This window comes from Bos taurus, chromosome 20 (assembly GCF_002263795.3).
Source record: "Bos taurus isolate L1 Dominette 01449 registration number 42190680 breed Hereford chromosome 20, ARS-UCD2.0, whole genome shotgun sequence".
NCBI lineage: Eukaryota > Metazoa > Chordata > Mammalia > Artiodactyla > Bovidae > Bos > Bos taurus.
Window position 1 is genome coordinate 23,983,005 of NC_037347.1, and position 22,080 is coordinate 24,005,084.

General features: G+C 40.4%; 1 protein-coding gene across 9 annotated transcripts in view; it reads left to right on the forward strand.

The window, feature by feature from the left end:
- Window positions 1-22,080, forward strand: part of CDC20B (cell division cycle 20B) — a 133,649-nt gene that overhangs the window by 45,671 nt on the left and 65,898 nt on the right. For 6 of the 9 annotated variants that reach the window (XR_009491870.1, XM_059878730.1, XM_059878732.1 and 3 more), the window contains 6 exons: window positions 568-678; window positions 4,497-4,693; window positions 5,988-6,082; window positions 8,241-8,466; window positions 14,113-14,238; window positions 15,340-15,457. Coding sequence is in view for 8 of the 9 variants with exons in the window: in XM_059878730.1 (XP_059734713.1) it covers window positions 568-678; window positions 4,497-4,693; window positions 5,988-6,082; window positions 8,241-8,466; window positions 14,113-14,238; window positions 15,340-15,457 (873 nt within the window). In the remaining variant the exon portion in view is untranslated. Of the gene's footprint in view, window positions 1-567; window positions 679-4,496; window positions 4,694-5,987; window positions 6,083-8,240; window positions 8,467-8,764; window positions 11,739-14,112; window positions 14,239-15,339; window positions 15,458-15,683; window positions 16,994-17,036; window positions 22,074-22,080 lie in introns of those variants that run through there. The other 3 variants (XM_059878733.1, XM_059878734.1, XM_059878735.1) reach the window with 3 other exon arrangements.

Below are 22,080 nucleotides of genomic sequence, written 5' to 3' on the forward strand. Positions count from 1 at the left end.
GCCAGGTGGTTGGAAAGATGAAAAGACAGTGGCTTGTGGTTTAGACTTAGTGGGGTCTTTTGATGAGAAGTAAAACTGAGCACAAGATATAACCTTAAATTCAGATAGTCATGGGTAACACTAGCCTAAAGTAACTGCATGCTGTGGTACAAAAACAGTGAGAAAAAGAGTAAAATCAATGAATCAACAGTTTTATTGACAAAGACTCAGAACAGAGCTTAGGTCTATTAGAGAATTTTTGATATTATAGACACATGGATACATGACCATTACTTTGGTCTTAAAATCTCAAGTGACAGAACAAATATTCAAAGCATGATGTAGTGTCTCTGTGTGCTCCCCACAAGCTCTGTCATTACATTTAGGTCTGGTACTCATGTGCTTTTTATTAGAAATGTCATTGAATATTTTTTTTTAAAGTCTGTTTCTTCCTTTCCTCCCGCTGCAGCTTGTAATTCAGTTTTATCATGATGACCACGTTCTTGTTCACTCCAATATCTCTTAATATTTGCAAGGATTAATATTTTGTTTTCAGGATTATAGTGTAGAACTGTTTGTTTCTTGCAGGCTGCAGAGATGGAGTCAGAGATGGATACTTCCAAAGATTCAGTGATATAAACTATTCCATACTCCAACCAGAGGTGAAGATTCATCTTACAGGTCTTCGAAATGACTATTGTATGTTATTGTTTAGCTCATGAATTAAAACACTGAAATGACAGAATGTATCCTGTGCTGTAGCATAAACTTGAAATTTGATTCTGGAAGAAGCAAATGGCCTTGTGCCTTATGCTTAAATGGTGTACCATCCAAATATGTTTACTATCGTGAGTTTTTCATTGTAGAATTTTCATGTTCAGGAATGGGCATTGTTTGTCTTGTGCCCCATTGGTGGGGCACAAGAAGCACACATTTTGTTTTACTGTAATAGAATGAACTGTATAGATGACCTACTCTTATGCTTATATTTTAAACATGGATAAATCTTACCAGTCAAACAACTGTGTTGGCTGTTTGTCCCTAGTTTCTTCTTATGTCTCTAGCTTGTGATCTAGTTGGGAAAATGAGACTAACCCACGCTGAACTGCTACTAACATGCCACAACATAAATAATACATTGTGGGGTATAAGAAGCTGTAAGACTGTATATAGTTTGGTGATCTTTGGAATTGTCTGGAAAGACTTTGTGGAGCTACTAAGACTTGAGATGTGTCTTAAAAAGATGGGTATGCTTGGAAGAGTGGAAAAGAGAAGACAGAGCATTTTCAGCAATGTTAGCAACATGAACAAAGGCAGGATGTTGGTAATTAATAATAATCAGTGGCAATGAGGAGGATACTTTGGGGAGTGGGGAATAGGGGGTGGATGCAGATTATAGAGAAATTTCAAAGTCTGAAGCAGATTTTTAGATTTGTTGTGCAAATTCTCAACTAGGTGAAACATCAAAGGAAAATTCATGGCAGAGTATGCAGAATGCATTTAGTAGGAGAGTTACCAAAAAGTAAGGGACTGTTTTCTCTGCATGAGGAAAAATATATGGGAGGAGGGATCAGGAGAAGGATGGTGTCACCGAAAAGACAAGTTAGCAGGAAAAATGGTATGAGGAGGGAAGACTTTTCTTGCAGTATTACATTTGAGGGAACAGTGAGACATTTAAGAGTTTCTGGGAAATCATTATAAATGAGGTTGGTGAAAGAGAGGAAAGGCTGGAGTATAGGTCAGATGACTATGTTTGAAGCTGACAGCTAGGGTGAGCTCTTCTGGTGAGGGAGAAAGAGCAGAGGGATGAGGTTTGGTTCTGGGGCACGTTTATAGAGAGGAATGAGCAGGAAAAACACAAAATCATTAAAGGGAACAGTTCCCCCATCATTCTTCTCCTATACCTTCTTCTCTAAGAGAATTTATTGCCATGACTAATGAAAACTGAAGAATTCATTTCAAGAGATGTTGAAAAAGCACACCACTCATATTGAAAAACAAACAAAAACCTTTTTTTCCCTCTTCCCCTTCATTACCCCTTTTGTCTCCCTTTGACAGCGAAAGCTGTCAAAAGATGTCCATAATTCACAGTTTGTTATTTTCTCTCCCCATTTTGTTTTTAAGCCTTGCTAGTCAGTTCTTAAATCTCACCATTCCATTGAAACTGCTCTTTGTAACATCACCCAAAATTCTTCACTGCTAAATCTAACAATCACTTTGTGGAGCTCATTTACTTAACTCTGTCAACCACAGTTGAGACAATTGGTCACTCACTTCTCCTTGATATCCCATTGTCTTTGTTTGCCTCCTAGTTTTCTGTTAACTCTTTCTTGGTCTTTTTTTTTTTCTTTTGCTGATTTCCCTCCTCTTCTGTCTCTTGGCCTCTTAAATTTCAAAGTGTACCAAGTCTCATTCCTCGGACATCTTTTCTTTCTGAATTCTACGTTAGTTGATCTGTTGGCTTTCTGGCTATATCTCCTTGTATTATGTTTTTAGTTATTGCTTTAGGGACTGCAATGCAGTCTGAATTTTCTGAGTCTACCTAGAATTACTGCTGCATATTTTATACAATATGTAAAAATCTTGCAGTAATGTGTTTCCCCAACTCTCAGCTTTTTTTGGAGAATACTTTAGTTGTCTATGTTTTAAATCTATGTGCATTGACAACTTCACCATTGTTAAAAGTTTTAGTTTAAAAAGCCATACGTATTTGTGTGAGGGAAAAATGGTCCTTATATTTTCCCAAATATTTACCAATTATAACATTCCCCTCCATTCCCAAAGAGCCAAATGTTCCTCCTATATAACTTACTTTCAGTCAAAAACCTTCTGTTAGTATTCGCAGATCAGGTCTCTTATTGAAGGCTTCTCTTACCCTTATTGTGAAATATTTGCTTGATACAGAATTCTGGCTTGCCAGATATATTTTCAGCGTTTTAAAGATGTTGCACTGACTTTTGGCCTCTATGGTTTCTGGTGAGCACTCATTTGAAACCTTGTTCTCTTATTTCCAAGACCTGACTCCAGTTACATATACATTAGATATGTTGTTGTCTGCCTACAATGCGGGAAACATGGGTTCAATCCCTGGGTCGGGAAGATCTCCTAGAGAAGGCAATGGCACCCCACTCCAGTATTCTTGCCTGGAAAATCCCATGGATGGAGGAGCCTGCAGGCTACAGTCCATGGGGTTGCAAAGAGTGGGACATGACTGAGCGACTTCATTTTCACTTTTAAATCTGTGGATATTATTCCACCAATCCCTAAGGTTCTGTCCATTTCTTCAAAAAATTTTTCCTCCATGTTTTTTAGATTGGATAATACAACTTTTCTTTGTACTTAGGCACTTTCGGGTTAGGCTGAGGTGTGTGTGGGTTCATACACTCACAATTAGAGGATGCCTTTCTGTGGTCCTCTCCCTTCCCAGGCTTTCTCCTCACACTTTGGCCACCTCGAGCTCCTTTCTCTGATTTATTTGACCAGAAACAAGGTAGGCTTTCTATTGGAGTTTGAACTGCTACTGTTATTCTATGATTGCCTGCTCCCCCCACCCCCCCACCATCAGTGTAAAGCTGTGTAAGGAGAAAAGTGGAAAACTCACCCCTGGGTGGATTGCCTCCCCAAGTTTTCACTTCCTTAACTTGATTTACCTGCTTTTGCTTATTTTCCAGAGTTCTCAGGTGTTTGTTTGTTTTTTGAATTTTGTTTAGAGTTTGTAGTTTGCATCGGTGGGAGGGATGAGCTATAGGGAGCTTAGACTGCTCTAGTGGAACTGGTGAGCTTCATAGTTTCATATTGATGTGTGTCAATCAGGATAGGAGTTTCTGTCTTATAAGAAATAAGATCACACATGTATATCTGTGGTGGATTCATTTTGATATTTGGCAAAACTAATACAATTATGTAAAGTTTAAAAATTAAATAAAATTAAAAAAAAAAAGAAATAAGATCAGATATGGTTTAGTATGTGGTCATACAAATACGGTTTCTCTGAGCACTCATGTAATTCTTTGAGTGTAAGATAGAGAATACTAAGAACTTCCAGGTATCATAAATAAGCCAGAGATCACCTCTTCTAGATTTACTGTAGTTAGGTTGTCTTTTGATTAGAAATGATGGTGGCAACTCTCATCTGTATAGTCTAGGTCCAAGGATGTTTCCATAAGAATTACGTGCTTTTAAACTTTAATGATCTGTTAGATGAAATCCATGTATTAATTATAATGGTAGATGAAACTGACAAGTTTTTTAAATGCTTCTAAATAAATATATATGAGCATAAATGATAAGCATTATTGCTTATCTTGATACAAGCATTATTGTGTATCTTGATATAAGATTCTATTCCAGCTTTCATTTTTGAACTTCTAATGATCTGATTGGATCCATGATTCTGTTTTTCAGCTGACCGTGGGTAAATCATTAATCTTTCTCCTCTACCTATAAGTAAAGTTGTTTATTTGAAAATAATTTTATTTGGCTGTATAATCACCCCAATCTGAAATGCTCTCTTATAGATCTGAATATCCTGGACTGGAATTTTCAAAATCTTATTGCCATAGCCCTTGGATCTTCTGTATACGTCTGGAATGGGGATAATCACAACAGAATTGAAAATATGTACTTCAGTCTCCCTTGTAACTACGTGTCTTCTGTGTCCTGGATGACAGAGGGGACCTGCCTGGCTGTTGGTACCAGCGAGGGAGAAATACAAGTACTGGGCAGCGTTTCTGTCTCACAGTGTGTTCTCTATAGTGGCGGGATAACCAAAGTTGACTTTTTTAAAGCTTTTTTTTTTTATATGGACCATTTAAAAAATCTTTATTGAATTTGGTACAGCATTGCTTCTGTTTTATGTTCTGTTTCTTTGGCTGCAGGGCATATAGGATCTTAGCCCCCTAATCAGGGATCAAGCCCATACCTTCTGCATTGGAAGGCAAAGTCTTGACCACTGGATCACTAGGGAAGTCCCTAAGATTTACTTTTAATAACAGATCGACTATTTAATAAAATAAAGAAACTTATAGTAGATGTGGTACTTGAAGCTATGGGGCGTAAGAGGATATGCCATTCTGGGGTCTTCCCTGAATGCTGTTTAATGAGGATGTAGGCATACTCTGCTTTGTTTTTTCACACAATCTTTCTTTGTGTCACATTTCCTTTTATCCCCTCACTTTTTTCTCTCAAACTAAAGTTGGGCTTATGAGATCCCCAGTTTTTAGAACTCTGAAGAGAAATCCTAAAACTGAAATAGATAATCTTCCAGTCCTCCTTTCTTACCTAAAGCCAAAATCAGAAGTAGAGTTACTTAAAAGTAGTGAATTTTTTTCTAATAGGCTCTCTAAAATGGGAGCTTAGCAAGTTTCATCAATCTATCTAATTTCTCATGTATTATTATTATTGTTTATTAGCAACAGATAAACAATATTGCTTGGGTGCCCAATGACTTTGGAGGGCCACAGATGGCTCTACTGTTTTTTTCATCTCTGTAATGAGCCTATGAGGGTCCTGTCATGATTTCTTCTTATGCCAAAGTTTTCATTCTTAATATGAGTTAGAATATCATTTTTAGCTGGCAGGAAAGGAGTCTCTTAGCAGTAAATGGAATTCCTGACCCTAGAAATTGTGTAGGCACTCAAATTTTATTTGTTGATAACTGTAGGTGGATTTCCAGCTTTGGAATTCCCATAGTTTGAAGGAACTAGAAGTGTCAAATAGTGATTCTCAACCTTTTGCAGTTGACTGAATTCACCTAAGAAACTTTAAAGTAAATGCCGTACGCCCAGAATCTTACTCCCACCATTGAATCAGAATGTCTAGCACCCGAACTCTGCTCCCGAGATGATCCACATATGCAGACAGCATTGAAAACTGCTTTAGGGTTAGAGGTGCTGAACTTTCACTTAGCACGAGGGCTGGCTGTATCAAGACTAACTGGCTGTTAGCCCTTTGAGAAGATTGTGGGTTGTGAAAATGCTAATTAATCATGCTTTTTCATTTTTTTTCAGTTATGGGATTTGGTCACTAAAAAGCGACTGAGAAATATGCTTGGCCATTTGTCAGTAGTTGGGGCTCTAAGCTGGAATCACTATATCCTCAGCAGGTGAGAAGCATCTTATTGGAACCGATTATGTTTGCATCACCAATTGATTACAGGTGAACAGAACTATAAAATTTGAAACCAAAGTAAAACCAAACAGACATGATTAGTAACAGTCATGATCCTACCATAACTGTCAGCTGTTCAGACCTTCTGATGCTATAAGTGGTCCAGTGGCCACGTGTACCATGGTGGCTCTGTGTCTGCAGCGTGTACTCGTACTGGGATTGTGAGGTTCAAAATCACAGGTGAAATGATTGTTAAAGTAAAATGTAAAACTCGGTTTAAGCTGAAAGTTGCTCTGTATACTTGCTAGAGGGATATTTTGTTGAAATCAGTATTTATTGCTGTCAGTATCACTAATGTGAAATATGTTAAGCTTTCTGGGGGCATAATTCCAATTCACAAACCCACAGAGGTTAGAGCTGGAAGGAACCTCATAGAATAACCAGTTCAGTGATTCTCAAACTTGACCCTGTGTCAGAATGGCCTGGAATGCTCCTCAAAACCCAGATTGCTGCCCTCTCTCTGAGAATTTGAGATTCAGTAGGTCTGATGTTGGGCTGATAATATGCATTTCTAATTTCGCAAGTGATGTTGATGCTTCCTCACTTTTGAGAACTACTGATTTAGTTGTCTAACTGCTTCTTTTTGACTAGAAAAGTTAAATGACTTGTTCCTGTGAGCCCACATAATCAGTCTAAATATTTATTTAATAAGTCATTCATCTTCACACTGTATTTCTTAAATAAAACTCAGAGCCTTCTATAATTTCTTTCAGTAGCTCAGATGTAATTGAGATTTCAAAACTTTGTGATTATAGCCAAACTTAAAACTGCTGCTGCTGCTGCTAAGTCGCTTAACCTAAAACTACTTACGCAAAATGCCCTTGTAAAGGAATAAATACTTACCCTGAGGCGTTGTTGCAGCCAAATCAATTCTATACTTGGGTTCCTTTTACAATCTATGCTGTGTAAGTTTAGTTTCATTATCCATGAGGAATATGAGCAAAATATTTTCTTAAAATAATAGCAGCTAAAGCGTCTGCCTGTAATGCGGGAGACCTGGGTTTGATCCCTGGATTGGGAAGATCCTCTGGAGAAGGAAATGGCAACCCACTCCAGTACTCTTGCCTGGAAAATCCCATGGACGGAGGAGCTTGGTAGGCTGCAGCCTATGGGTTTGCAAAGAGTTGGACACGAGTAAGCGACTTCACTTTCAAAATGTTTGGAGTACTCTGTGCCAGGAACTGTGCTAACTCTTGTTGTGTATAACTGTGTTTTAATCCCTGCAATAATACTAAAAAGTGGTTTATATCCCCCGCACCCTCTTTTTTTGAGGAGTAAACTGAGACAGCAGCCTAAAGTCATGTGGTTAGCATAAGGGGAAGAGTCAGGCTTTGAACCAAGTGGTCTGGCTGCAGAGTCTATATAGTTCATCAGAATGCTATTCAGGGCTGAGCCTAAGTAGTTTTTTAAAAATCTGACACTGGACTTTGAGAAATTTCAAGAAATAATTGTAGGCACTTATTTATTTTCTCCTTGGAGAAAACTAGTGCAGAAATTATTATCAGTATCACTCATTATCTTTGAGTGATAGGACCTTTATCATCATTTGGATCCAAATTTGGATCCAGTGATTTTGAATCATATTGCAGTTTGTTGTGACTTGCAGATAGTTTTATTATCTTTTTATATGATAGTAGAATGAACAAGTAGATTTGCAGATTAATAGAAAAAGGAAATAATACGTTTCTATGTCTAACATATATATGGTATATACACCATTTCATTGAGATAATATGAGGTATTGAATTCCAGAAAAGTAATATTTCCTGTGTCCAATACATAAACTACTATCTGGGAAAATATGATAATCTTCTAAATTTATTTTTCCATGCCTGTCTGTATCATATTGAAGCCATTGGAGATATCTATCAAAGGATATATTTTTAATATCCAGATTTGAAACTGTCAGACAAATCTACTTGTGAGAAGAATCACCCAGACAGAATACTCCACTCGTATTAAGTCAAGAAATGTCTATGTTTTGAATCTATCCTAAGGGGTTTTTCGGGAGTATGAACAGTACTTCATGTTATGCTTATACAGCAGTAGGGCTCAAGTTCTCTGTCCTAACCTGCCCCTTTACCTCTTGGCAGTGGATCGAGACTGGGCCGTGTTTATCATCACGACGTTCGGGTAGCCCAACACCATGTTGGAACTCTTCAACACACACAAGCTGTGTGTGGTCTGAAGTGGGCGCCGGGTGGCAGGCTGCTTTCCAGTGGCTGTAGTGATGGACTGCTAACTATATGGCCCTATGATCCAGGTGCAAATGCACAGGGTCCCCCACTAAAAGTCATACATCAATCTACAGCAGTCAAGGTAAGAAATTCAACAGTTTTGAAAGGTATGCTTGAGCTGGTGGTTAAGCATGGGATCATCTGGTATAAAGGGTAGTTAAAATATAGCTTTGCTAAAGTGACAGGCAAACGCTCTCTTGCAGAGAGCTGCTTCCTGCAAGGAGCTGCTTATATTCTTAGATGTCGTATCAGAAATACAGTGAATTGAACTAAGATATTGTCGACTACAAACTGGCACTTGCCATTGGCTATTGCCATCTGCCTCTATAAGAATTAAATCATGTACTGCTGCAGCTGCTAATTTTCAATTCCCCCTGAAGGATTTCTCTGGTGGCTCAGATGGTGAAGAATCTGCCTGCAAAGTGGGAGACCCAGGTTTGATCCCTACGTCAGGAAGATCCCCTGAAGAAGGGAATGCCTACCCACTCCAGTATTCTTGCCTGGAGAATCCCATGGACAGAGGAGCCTGGCAGGCTACAGTCCACAGGATCACAGTTGGACATGACTGAAGCGACTTAGTGTACTGTGAAAGGAGTTCAGGGTGAAGAACAGAAATGAAACAGTGTTCTTGGGGAAAGCAGGCAGAACAGGTCTTCAGAGAGTTCAGGAGCTGATTTTTTGAGCCCAATTCTTATATCTCCCACATCTAGAAAAGCACTAAAATCCTTCATGGTCATGACTGCTCCTTGTGACTAGCAGAAACCTTCTGCAGAAAATAGGTGCTTGAGTGTATGTACTCACCAAGATCACATATATACTGACCTTCCTTCTACCTCTTTGGAGGAGTTTCTCAGAGGTATCTGAGCTGCTGTCTCCTGGGCTATCATCCTCATTTTGCCCCATGTAAAACTTACAACTCTTCCTGCTGTGCATTTTTTTTAAGTTGACAATAGAGTTTCTGGAAACCTGAACAAGTCAGGCCTTGTGGCATCTACTACCCGGGGAATCATAGAAACAGTCACTAGTGTAAATGTTCTCACAGGCACTGCAGGCTAGCCAATTAATGTAAGAGCAGACTTCAGATGTTGACATCTGTGTGATTCTGCCCATGATGGAGCTTCTAGTTTTGCCAAAACAGCTTGGTTGTAGTAAAAGCTAATTAGAAATAGGGTACTGAAGAGAATGATTACTAATAAATATAAAAAATACTAATATTCATCCTGTGATAAAACTGAGGTTCCTAGGCTCAAGAGAATTTCTCAGCCTCTTCAAATTAGATGCAAAATTTTGTGTTTACTGAAATAGCTCTCTTATTCAGCCCAGCAAGGGGTGTAATAGAATGGTTATTTGAAAAAGACAATTAAGGCAGATATAGATAAGATATAGAACATATATATTGTAAATATTTAATTTCAATTTATTTTATTCAACAAATATTTTATTTCAACTCAGTTTTAATTTCACAATTAAATTGTACATTTATTCATAATACAAGGCCAAGGTCTTTAGTTTGAATGAAGTTTGGCTGGTTAGAGTTCTTCACTGTCTTTCTTGTATGAACTACAATCATATTTCATTGTCTGTGGTTTCTAATTATATTTATTCTGATACCTATTATTATGTAACAAATTACCCTGAGTCCTAGTGGCTGGCTTAGCATAATTATTTTATTATCTTTTATGGTTTCTGTGGGTCAGACTTTGGGAAGGGCTCTTCTGAGCAGTTCTGGCTCAGGATCTCTCATGAGGTTGCAGTCAGACAGTGACTGAAGCTGGAAGTGCTAGGAGCTGGGGCAGTGTTGCCTGGCCAGTCATCCTTCCCTCTTCATGTGGTCTCAGAGCTTCTCTACATCATTTGGGTAGTCTTACCACATGGGCTTCCTTACCACGTGGCTGCCTTAAGGGAGGTGGACTTCGTGGTTCAGGGCAAGAGGGCCAGTGCTTCAGAGAGCAAGGTGCAAGTGGCCTCGTTAGGGGAAGCACACTGACTGAAACCGCCCACTCTGCCCAGGCACCATAGTAACCGTTTGCATGAGTTGTTTTAGGACAGGAGGTCCTGGTAAGGAAGGCGGAACTAATAAGCCACCACCAACTGGAAGAGTTCAGGAAAGGTCAAAAGGAGACACCACAGGTCCGACTACCTCCCAGAATCCTTCTCTCTGGCATCCATCTTGGCTGAACAAGGTGTGCACCACCAGGAAGGACTCTTGAGTCAGAATGATTGGCTAAAGACGACCCAGAAACTAATCTCCTCACCATAAAAACAGAGACTATGAGCCACTGGCAGAGCTGTTCTCCTGGGTTCCCTTACCCTACTGCTCTCCACCCGGGTGCCCTTTCCCAATAAAATCTCTTGTTTTGTCAGCACATGTGTCTCCTCGGACAATGCATTTCTGAGTATTAGATAAGAGCCCAGTTTCAGGCCCTGGAAGGGTTCCCCCTTCCAGCAACAGCATCACCTTTTATGACCCAATTCCAGAAGCCATGTAGTGACACTTTTGGTGCATTCAGTTGTTTGCAAGCCAGTCCCAAGCCCTCCCACATTCAAAGGGAGGAGAATGAGATTCTACATATTGATGGAGGATGTTGGCAAAGTTCTAGATGGGCAAGTGGGATGGGAGATTAATTTTTAATGATAAATGAGCTTAAACTGAGGATGAGATTAGTGTACTCATCTGATCCTAGTGTTGTAAAAAGTTACTACTATTTGGAAAAATCTATGTCAGCACTTCTGAAGCTTGGAATTTACCTAAAAAATAATATATTGGAAACAAAGACATATGCCAGAATATATTCATTAGAGTATTGTTTATAAAAACAAACAATACAACCCCCTCCTCTCCCGCCCCACAACTTTCTCCAAAAAGCTCAACCCAACCCAGTGCAAACCAAATGAAAATAAGATGAACATCAGGGAATTCCTTGGTGGTATGGTGGTTAGGACTCTGCGCTTCTACTGCTGGGGACCCGGGTTTGATCCCTTGTTGGCAAACTAAGATCCCACAAGCTGCACGTGGTGCAGCCAAAAAAATATTGCCATTTGGAACAAAAAACAAGTGAAAAAAAATCAACCTGAGTGTAGCATTAGAACAAACATTAATTAGAGTATAATAACATGATATAATATTGTGGGATAATTAAAAATTATAATTTTGAAAAAATGTTAAACATGGGAAACTGTATAAGTGAAAACATCAGAATTAGCAATAGTAATTTATAACTAAAGAATAGGCAATTTTATTTTCTAAACTGTATTAGTGAGAGGGTTAACAGCCTTGGCAGGAAGGCCAGAGGTCCCCAGGTGGCAGGAGGAAATAAACTGCAAGTGGCAGAAGTTTTTTTTTTTTTTTTTTTCTTTTCTCTTCTAATCCTGTCTTGTCATGGCAACACCTGGTTCAACCTGAACTTAACTTTTCTCAAGCCTTGAGCTAAACAGTGTGATTTTTCTTATGGAAATGTTAACATAGCTTTTCTTAAGCTATGTTAATGAAACTATGCATTTGCCTTGGAATCTGCCTTTCTTCAAGCCAGGCTTCAGCACGTGAACCGTGAACCGTGAACTTCCTGATGTTCAAGCTGGTTTTAGAAAAGGCAGAGGCACCAGAGATCAAATTGCCAACATCTGCTGGATCATGGAAAAAGCAAGAGAGTTCCTGAAAAACATCTATTTCTGCTTTATTGACTATGCCAAAGCCTTTGACTGTGTGGATCACAATAAACTGTGGAAAATTCTTCAAGAGGTGGGAATACCAGACCGCCTGATCTGCCTCTTGAGAAATCTGTATGCAGGTCAGGAAGCAAAAGTTAGAACTGGACATGGAACAACAGACTGGTTCCAAATAGGAAAAGGAGTACGTTAAGGCTGTATATTGTCACTCTGCTTGTTTAACTTATATGCAGAGTACATCATGAGAAACGCTGGACTGGAAGAAACACAAGCTGGAATCAAGATTGCCAGGAGAAATATAAATAACCTCAGATATGCATATGACACCACCCTTATGGCAGAAAGTGAAGAGGAACTAAAAAGCCTCTTGATGAAAGTGAAAGAGGTGAGTGAAAAAGTTGGTTTAAAGCTCAATATTCAGAAAACGAATATCATGGCATCTGGTCCCATCACTTCATGGGAAATAGATGGGGAAACAGTGGAAACAGTGTCAGACTTTACTTTTTTGGGCTTCAAAATCACTGCAGATGGTGACTGCAGCCATAAAATTAAAAGACGCTTATTCCTTGGAAGGAAAGTTATGTCCAACCTAGATAGCATGTTCAAAAGCAGAGACATTACTTTGCCAACAAAGGTTCGTCTAGTCAAGGCTATGGTTTTTCCTGTGGTCATGTATGGATGTGAGAGTTGGACTGTGAAGAAGGTTGAGTGCCGAAGAATTGATGCTTTTGAACTGTGGTGTTGGAGAAGACTCTTGAGAGTCCCTTGGACTGCAAGGAGATCCAACCAGTCCATTCTGAAGGAGATCAGCCCTGGGATTTCTTTGGAGGGAATGATGCTAAAGCTGAAACTGCAGTACTTTGGCCACCTCATGCGAAGAGTTGACTCATTGGAAAAGACTCTGATGCTGTGGGAGGGATTGGGGGCAGGAGGAGAAGGGGACGACAGAGGATGAGATGGCCGGATGGCATCACTGACTTGATGGACGTGAGTCTGAGTGAACTCCGGGAGTTGGTGATGGACAGGGAGGCCTGGCGTACTGCGATTCATGGGGTTGCAAAGAGTCGGACACAACTGAGCGACTGAACTGAACTGAACTGTCTTTCTTCAAATTGGTTTGCCTAAGACTCAAACCTTGAACTGATAATAGATCAACAAACCAGTATGTCTTACTCATGGAAATATTCTCTTAAGCTATGTTAAGGAAATGTATTTGCTTGGAAATCTGCCTTTCTTCAAGATTCATGTCAGTTGCTTCATGACTGGGGATGACTCACTTTGTGTCAGTGCTATCTCAAATGCATGTTGTGGGAGAGGGGCCTGGTGCAGCTCTCTCAGTTTTGAGGTGTTCCTTTATCTGATTAGCAAGTTGCTAACAGGTACAAAGCACCTTGCTCAAAGCTAGCAAGGGAGCACTGATACTGTCCCCTTCTGATGTTTATGTCAGAAGCTTTCTCTGTCTATTTTATACTTCAGTAAAGCTTTGCTACACAAAAGCTCTGAGTGATCAAGCCTTGTCTCTGGCCCTGGATCGAATCCCTCTCTTCCAAAAGACACAAATCCTGGTGTCCTTCACAGCTCGTAGCAGCAACCTTTTATTAGGATTTGAAACATAAGATTTTTTGTGTTGCGAGCAAGCAGGTATAGCTCTCCGTTCTCTTCTGTTCTCTTCTCTGACCTAGAACCTAAGGACACAGGTAGACAAACCAGAGGAAGACTGCATTTTGTAATCAGATTCTAGAGGTACATGTCAAATATTTTAGCAGCAGATTTTTTGCCCCAGAGGATATGTTGAATGTAGCTTTTCAAACATAGTATTGTGTACTTTTTCTGTTTGAAATACTTGCACTTGTTACCTAAATTTGAAGAAGACGACAATAGGTGATTTCTAGTCCATGAGAAGTAATCTCTGGAGAGGGCAGTAGCTCTTGCCTTTAGATCAGAGGTTCTGGAGATCTGCCATGGGGGCACACCTCTGGAACCTCTGGTTATATGTGTGCATCTCATTCATGAGTTCACCTCCAAAGCTGACCTGCCTGTGTGATTATTTGGAACTTTAAAGGCCATTGATTGGTGTCCCTGGCAGACTGAAGTCCTCGCTGTTGGAGGAGGAATGAAGGATGGACGCTTACACATCCTGGACATAAGTACTGGGCAGAGCATCCAAACCCCAAGCACAGACTCACAGGTAAATGTCTTTCCTGGAGTTCACCTTCATTCTGATCTTCTAGAATCTTGTGAAACTAATATACAATAGAGCATAGGACCCAGACACACCTCTCTTTAGCTGCTGAGTCTATAGGAGTTTCAGCTCCTAAGAGTTTCCTTTTGTAAAACCCTTTTCACCTGTGAGTTGCAAGTTAATTTAACTTGTGTATCTTTTTTTTTTTTTCCATTTTCTTTCTCAGCTCTGCTTTAACTGTGAAAATTGGGAACAGTCTGGCTGGACAGTGATCATGCTGTTGTTGTTCAGTCACTAAGTTGTATCCGACTCTGCAACTCCATGGACCACAGCACACCAGACTTCCCTGTCCATCACTAACTCCCTGAGTTTCCTCAAACTCATGTCCTTTGAGTTGATCATGCCATCCAACCATCTCATCCTCTGTCATCCCCTTCTCCTCCTGCCTCAGTTTTTCCCAGCATCAGGGTCTTTTCTAATGAGTCAGTTCTTTGTATCAGGTGGCCAAAGTATTGGAGCTTCAGCTTCAGCATCAGTCCTTCTAATGAATATTCAGGGTTGATTTCCTTTAGGATTGACTGGTTTAATCTCCTTGCAGTCCAAGGGTCTCTTAAAAGTCTTCTCCAGCACCACAATTCGAAAACATCAATTCTTCGATGTTCAGCCTTCTTTATGGTCAACTGTCACATCCACACATGACTACTGGATAAACCATAGGTTTGACTATATGGACCTTTGTCGGCAAAGTGATGTCTCTGCTTTTTAACACACTGTCTTGTTTTGTCATAGCTTTACTTCCAAGGAGAAAGTGTCTTTTCATTTAATGGCTTCAGTCACTGGCTGCAGTAACTTTGGAGCTCAAGAAAATAAAATAATCGTAGTCCACTTCAATTCATAGGTTCATCGTGCCTAAGTCTCTTTGTACATTTAGTTTTTTGTTGCTTTGGGATAAACTTACCTGGAACTAACGTAATTCCTCTAATAGCCTAACCCTATATGTAGATTGGAAGTAGATGTGGACAGAATATACTGCCTAAACTTAGTTTAAAATGCATTCAATGAATCAGAAATTGCCATAATTCTTTATTTTGGGGATCATTATTACAGATTTGTTCCCTAACCTGGCTACCTAAGACAAAGGAGATTGCAACTGGCCAAGGTTCTCCCAAGAATGATGTGACTATGTGGACCTGTCCTGGTCTGGCCAGGTCACGTGGATTTTTTGGTAAGTATATAGGTAGGTAAAATGACATGTACCTATTGCAAGGTGAGCTGTTATTGGCGGAAAAAGCCATGAATGGAAGATTTTCTTCTTCTGGTTCTTTGAAGTATATATTTTATTAGGGGGGAAAACCCTACTTACCGCATCTCAGGGATAGATGAGTGTTTCTGAATTTGACTAAGATTGTTCATCACTTACAATGGTCATTTTTTTTTTTGCATATGTGTAGGGATAATGAAGTGATAATTGTGGGAAGTTTTCAAACTGTGTTTCTGAACTCTGGAGTTAGCATTGTAACTCATTTTACCCTATTTGGAAGAAGAACCAGCAGTGCTAAAATGTGTGGAAGATAAGAAAATATGCAAAGGGTGAGACATTATTCATGCGGGGAGACCATTCCAGAGCATGAGATTCTGGGGGAGCCTCTGCCCTTTCAAGACAGACTGATGTTGTTTCCTGGTGTGGTTCTGTAAACACTTACTGGCTACTTCTTGAGAGCAAGACCCCATGATGGAGAACAAGACTCGGGCCTTGTTCTCAAGAGTCTTAAACTATCTTTGTGTGCAATCTGAAATATTAAGGGGGGCTGAGGAAAATAGAAGTGTTGGTTATTGAAGGAACAGGGCACTGACATCCAGTCTCTTGTAGACCTCTGATTATATATTCTGTCTTCTTCCTCTTGCCACTCATTTTCTGATCATCCCTGAAATGTATTTATTCAACATTTATTTATTAATATTAAGCATCTATTATGTACCAGGCAATTTTGATGGTGCTGGGCATACACAGGTGAACCAGACAGACAATATCCTTGCCCTCATGGAGCCTATACTTCTGTGGGAGAAGATAGACAAAAGTCAAATATATACGATATTAGGTGGTGATGATGCCATGACTCTCTGGAGATTCTGAGAATGTTATTTGGCAGTGACAAAACACCTCAACAGAGAGTCTTCCTGCTTCTGCTGCTCAGCCTGGCTGGAGCTCTGGTTAGCCTCAAAATAACTTTCTGTCCTTCAGCTGTTATACTGTGTGACTTGGTGAATAAAAATACAGACAGCTCTTGACAGAGCCACTTCAGTGCCAGAATGGGTATAGGAGAAGCATGAGGTGGTCTTTGGCATATAGTGATTACAAGTAACCAGACCTTTTTAGTTTAAGGAAACATATTAAATCAAGCCTTAAAACTTAGGTGGGAGTACTGATAGATAACTTTTGCATGAATTTGCTGATGCTCAGAATAAAGGTATTAGTGCTTTTATTATTTTTTCATTTATCTGGTCATAATAAGTTATACTTTTTAGTTTTAATGATTTGTGAATTTTTTTTATATTAGACAGCAGAGAGTATATTTAACCCTTCCTCCTTCCTGCAAAATGTTTTTGGTTAGAGAAGATGCAGTTAATTTTGAACTTTTAGACACTAATTTTCATCTCTAACTCAGTAGTTTCTTCTATGTACAATATTTCCCCAAAGTATTTAGCAGGAAGATTGTTTTACAAATGTACATCATATGGTCAGATAAATTTGGAAATTCTGAGTTAAATAAGAACAGTTTTTCTTTCTTAATTATGTCTCAAAGCCTTTGATACATTATGTGTGTTGGGAATCTCCAAGAGGAATCATTTGGTGTTTCCAAGCCAGGCTTCAGCAGTATGTGAACCGTGAACTTCCAGATGTTCAAGCTGGTTTTAGAAAAGGCAGAGGAACCAGAGATCAAATTGCCAACATCCACTGGATCATGGAAAAAGCAAGAGTGCTCCAGAAAAACATCTATTTCTGCTTTATTGACTATGCCAAAGCCTTTGACTGTGTGGATCACAATAAACTATGGAAGATTCTTCAAGAAGTGGGAATACCAGACCACCTGACCTGCCTCTTGAGAAACCTATATGCAGGTCAGGAAGCAACAGTTAGAACTGGACATGGAATAACAGACTGGTTCCAAATAGGAAAAGGAGTACATCAAGGCTGTATATTGTCACTCTGCTTATTTTACTTCTATGCAGAGTACATCATGAGAAACGCTGGGCTGGAGGAAGCACAAGCTGGAATCAAGATTGCCGGGAGAAATATCAATAACCTCAGATATGCAGATGACACCACCCTTATGGCAGAAAGTGAAGAGGAACTCAAAAGCCTCTTGATGAAAGTAAAAGAGGAGAGTGAAAAAGTTGGCTTAAAGCTCAACATTCAGAAAACTAAGGTCATGGCATCTGGTCCCATCACTTCATGGGAAACAGATGGGGAAAGAGTGGAAACAGTGTCAGACTTTATTTTCTTGGGCTCCAAAATCACTGCAGATGGTGATTGCAGCCATGAAATTAAAAGATGCTTACTCCTTGGAAGGAAAGTTATGACCAATGTAGATAGCATATTGGAGAAGGCAATGGCACCCCACTCCAGTACTCTTGCCTGGAAAACCCCATGGACAGAGGAGCCTGGTAGGCTGCAGTCCATGAGGTCGCTAAGAGTCGGACACGACTGAGTGACTTTACTTTCAGTTTTCACTTTCATGCATTGGAGAAGGAAATGGCAACCCACTCCAGTGTTTTTGCCTGGGGAATCCCAGGGACAAGGGAGCCTGGTGGGCTGCTGTCTATGGGGTCACACAGAGTCAGACATGACTGAAGTGACTTAGCAGCAGCAGCAGCAGCAGCAGATAGCATATTAAAAAGCAGAGATATTACTTTGCCAACCAAGGTCTGTCTAGTCAAGGCTATGGTTTTTCCAGTGGTCATGTATGGATGTGAGAGTTGGACTGTGAAGAAAGCTGAGCACCGAAGAATTGATGCTTTTGAACTGTGGTGTTGGAGAAGACTGTTGAGAATCCCTTGGACTGCAAGGAGATCCAACCAGTCCATCCTAAAGGAGACCAGTCCTGGGTGTTCATTGGAAAGACTGATGCTGAGGCTGAAACTCCAATACTTTGGCCACCTCATGCAAAGAGTTGACTCATTGGAAAAGACCCTGATGCTGGGAGGGATTGGTGGCAGGAGGAGAAGGGGACGACAGAGGATGAGATGGCTGAATGGCATCGCCAACTTGATGCACATGAGTTTGGGTAAACTCTGGGAGTTGGTGATGGACAGGGAGGCCTGGCGTGCTGCAATTCATGGGGTCGCAAAGAGTCAGACAAGACTGAGTGACTAAACTGAACTGAACTGAAGTTCTTTGGGAAATCTTTGTATGGGAACATCTCAAGATCTTGCTTCATGAACACCCTTCAGTGGGCAATGCCACATGGTGTGGCTGCTGAGGTCTTCAGCTTCTATGTGTTTTTACTGTGAGTCAGTGTTTCCATCATGGGTCAAGATCAGCATTAAAATAAAAATAGAATGGTATAGAATGGAAAAATGGAAAAGTGGGTTTTATTTTATGAAACTTTTGTCATTGTTATCAGTATATTTGCATGTCTATGTATAGGGTCACCACATGAAATGTAGTTTTGACAATGAATTGTGGTCAAAAAGCTGGAAAGAAGCTATTTTCAATTATGGTCATGCTTTTAGTAATTCTCATCCTGTTACCCACAGTCATAATTCTCTGGAGGAAAATTTTAGTTAAAGAGGTCCTCATCCACCTGACTATAGAAGAAAGATGCCTTATAATTTCCCCTCCAACCCTCCCCTCAACCCCCCTCCCCACCTCCACCCCACCAAGGCTATAATTTCTAAGCTTTGAAACAGTGGTAGCTGACTTTCTGGCTTATAAGTGAGATCTGGCCTTTGACTAAGTTCCATCAGTTCATCACACATGCATCAATGCATGGGCTCATTTATGGCTGTTGCTGCATAAAGAAAACCAACCTTTCCATGCTTTCAGTAACAGTTCTCTTGGAACGTGGGGATGGAAATTCTGAAGAACTTCATCTGAAATAAGGTGGCATTTCCCTCTATCTAGTAAACTAAGATTGTTGTGAATGTGAAAGAAGTATTTCAATAATGCTTTTGTTTCCATCCAAAGGCCATTTTCCTAACAAGTTCTGGAAGTAGCTGTCCATCTTTTAAGTCAAGATATTGTTCAAAGTCTGTTCTATAAAAGATTTGGGACTTTCCCCCTGTTATTCCTTTTTCCACTTTCTCTCCCTCCTTCCTTTTCATCTTAATGCACATAATAAAGAATGCATGAGTATTTATCACTAACTCCGGGAGTTGGTGATGGACAGGGAGGCCTGGCGTGCTGCGATTCATGGGGTCGCAAAGAGTCGGACACGACTGAGCGACTGATCTGATCTGATCTGATCTGATATTTATTGAATACAATTTTCTTTTTAGGTTTAATTTTAAAGCATTGGTATAATGATCTATATTTTCCTAACTAAATTAAGTTGTTTTTCATTTATATGGCTTGTGTGTGTGTGTGTGCGTGCGCACGCGTGCACACGTACTCAGTCCTATCTGACTCTTTGCAGCCCCATGGGCTGCAGCATGCCAGGTTCCTCTGTCTTTTACTATCTCCCAGAGTTTGCTCAGATTCATGTCCATTGAGACAGTGATGACATCTAACCATCTCATCCTCTGCCACCCCTTCTCCTTTTGTCTTCAATCTTTCCCAGCATAATAATGGATACTGGCCTTTAGTAGAAAAAGAATCTCTTCTTTGTGCTGGGTTTGGAGCATGGTAAACAGTTAAAGCTTTGAACTGGATTCCAGTTCTGGCTCTGTCATTAACCGGCTGTGTGACCTTGAACAAAGCGTTTGATATTCTTAAAGTTTTTCTTCAACTCTAAATTAAAAGGATGGCGTTATATCAATGAATTTAAACATTTTTTATGCACCAACATGCCTAGGGCCAATCCCATGTATCCTTGGGGACGTGTCTCTGTGTGTTGTGTGTCTGTGTTTGCATGAAGGGGAGCACTGGGAGTTCTGTGTGTAGGTGGAAAAAGCCCTAAGTATCTAAGCAATGTCTCCTTTAGGAGTGGAAAGTGTAGCTACACTCTTTGCTCTTGAGAATCTTGTGTCAGAGAACAAGATTATTTCTGAAATTCCAGCTCTCAATTGAGTTGTAAGCTGTACTGCTCTATGAGAGGGTGACCACCCATCTCATATGATTTTATTTGTGCCCCCAAATACCTACCTATTCAGAAACATATCCCCCTCCTTCTTTCCTACTTTGTCCTAGTCCCAGCTTTCTTTCATGGAGTCAGCTTTGTCTATTTTGGTGTAAAGATTTGATCATGAATTGTTGGATTAGGATAGGTTTTGCAAAATATTTTCTGAGGAACATTAGTCCTTTAAGATGCTCAAGTCAAAAGGACCAAATAAGTTTCAGAAATGCTGCCTATTATAGCCTCTTCTCCCAAATATTTATAATGCATATGAAAGTGTTAGTCTCTCAGTTGTGTCCAACTCTTTGCAACCCTATGGACTGTAACTCACCAGCCTCCTCTGTCCATGAAATTCTCCAGGCAAGAATACTGGAGTGGATTCCCATTTCCTCCTTCAGGGGATCGTCCCGACCCAGGGATCAAACCTGAGTCTCCTGCATTACAGACAGATTCTTTACCTACTGAGCCACTAGGGAAGCCCTGTAATGCATATAGCAGTTTTGAAATAAGGAATCCTGTTTAATTTCCTTAACTTGGAGTTCTCAAATTAAGATGATTATTAAAGACTCTTTTCATTTTTAAATACCTAACAACCTCATATAAAACTATTGTCCCACAGAATGTTCTTTGAGAAATGGTCAGTTGGAAAGAGGGTTATTATCCTCAGAATTTCACACAAAGACTTATGTTTGCTTTGTGGGACAGATTTTTGTGTCCTTTTCCATGAAGCTGCATGAGTTTATTTGATTAGCTTCTTGAAACCAACATCCTAAAGGGATTACTTTTAGGGGAGGATAAGAAGAGGGATGGGGTGTGTGGTAGGAACATGGCCAAGGGAATTCCTGGGAATTGGTGGAGTAGAGAAGATAGAACTAATAATGGTAGAAGGCATGAGGTTGTGGGGAACTAAAAGCTGGTCCCCTCAGAGCTATCCAAGTCAAGTCCCTGGAACCTGGGAATGGAACTTTATTTTGTGAAAGGGTCTTTGCAGGTGTAATTAAAGTTGAGGATTTTGAGATGAGATCATTCTGGATTATCCGGATGGGCCCTAAATGTAACAGCAAGTGTCTTATAAGAGGCACACAGCGGAGAACAGACACAGAAGTGGAGGCGACTTGACCACGGAAGCAGAGACTGGAGTGATGTGGCCACCATTCTGGGATGGTCAACAGCTGCCAGAGCCAGAAGAGTCAGGGAATGGAGTCTCCAGAGGAAGCCGGCCCTGCCAACCCCTTAATTTGGGACTTCTGGCCTGTGAGAGAATATATTTCCGTTGTCTTAAGCCATGCAGCTTGTGGTAATTTATTACAGCAGCCCTAGGGATCTAATACAAGGGGAAACACCCTGAAGGGGCAACAGTGAAGCAGAACTTGGCCACTTTAGGGTGTTCCCCAGAGCCCACGCTGACTGTTTTCTTGGCAAAGGTGCAGTGGGAGCGCCAGCCCTGAATGTGGCAGGTGTTTGGAGAAGCCCTTTATCCTGGGATGGGATTCATGGCCCCCAGCTTAGGTTGCTTCCCAGTCCTAGGCAACAGCCCTTGACACGTGGAACACGAGCTGTCTGTCTGTCTTCC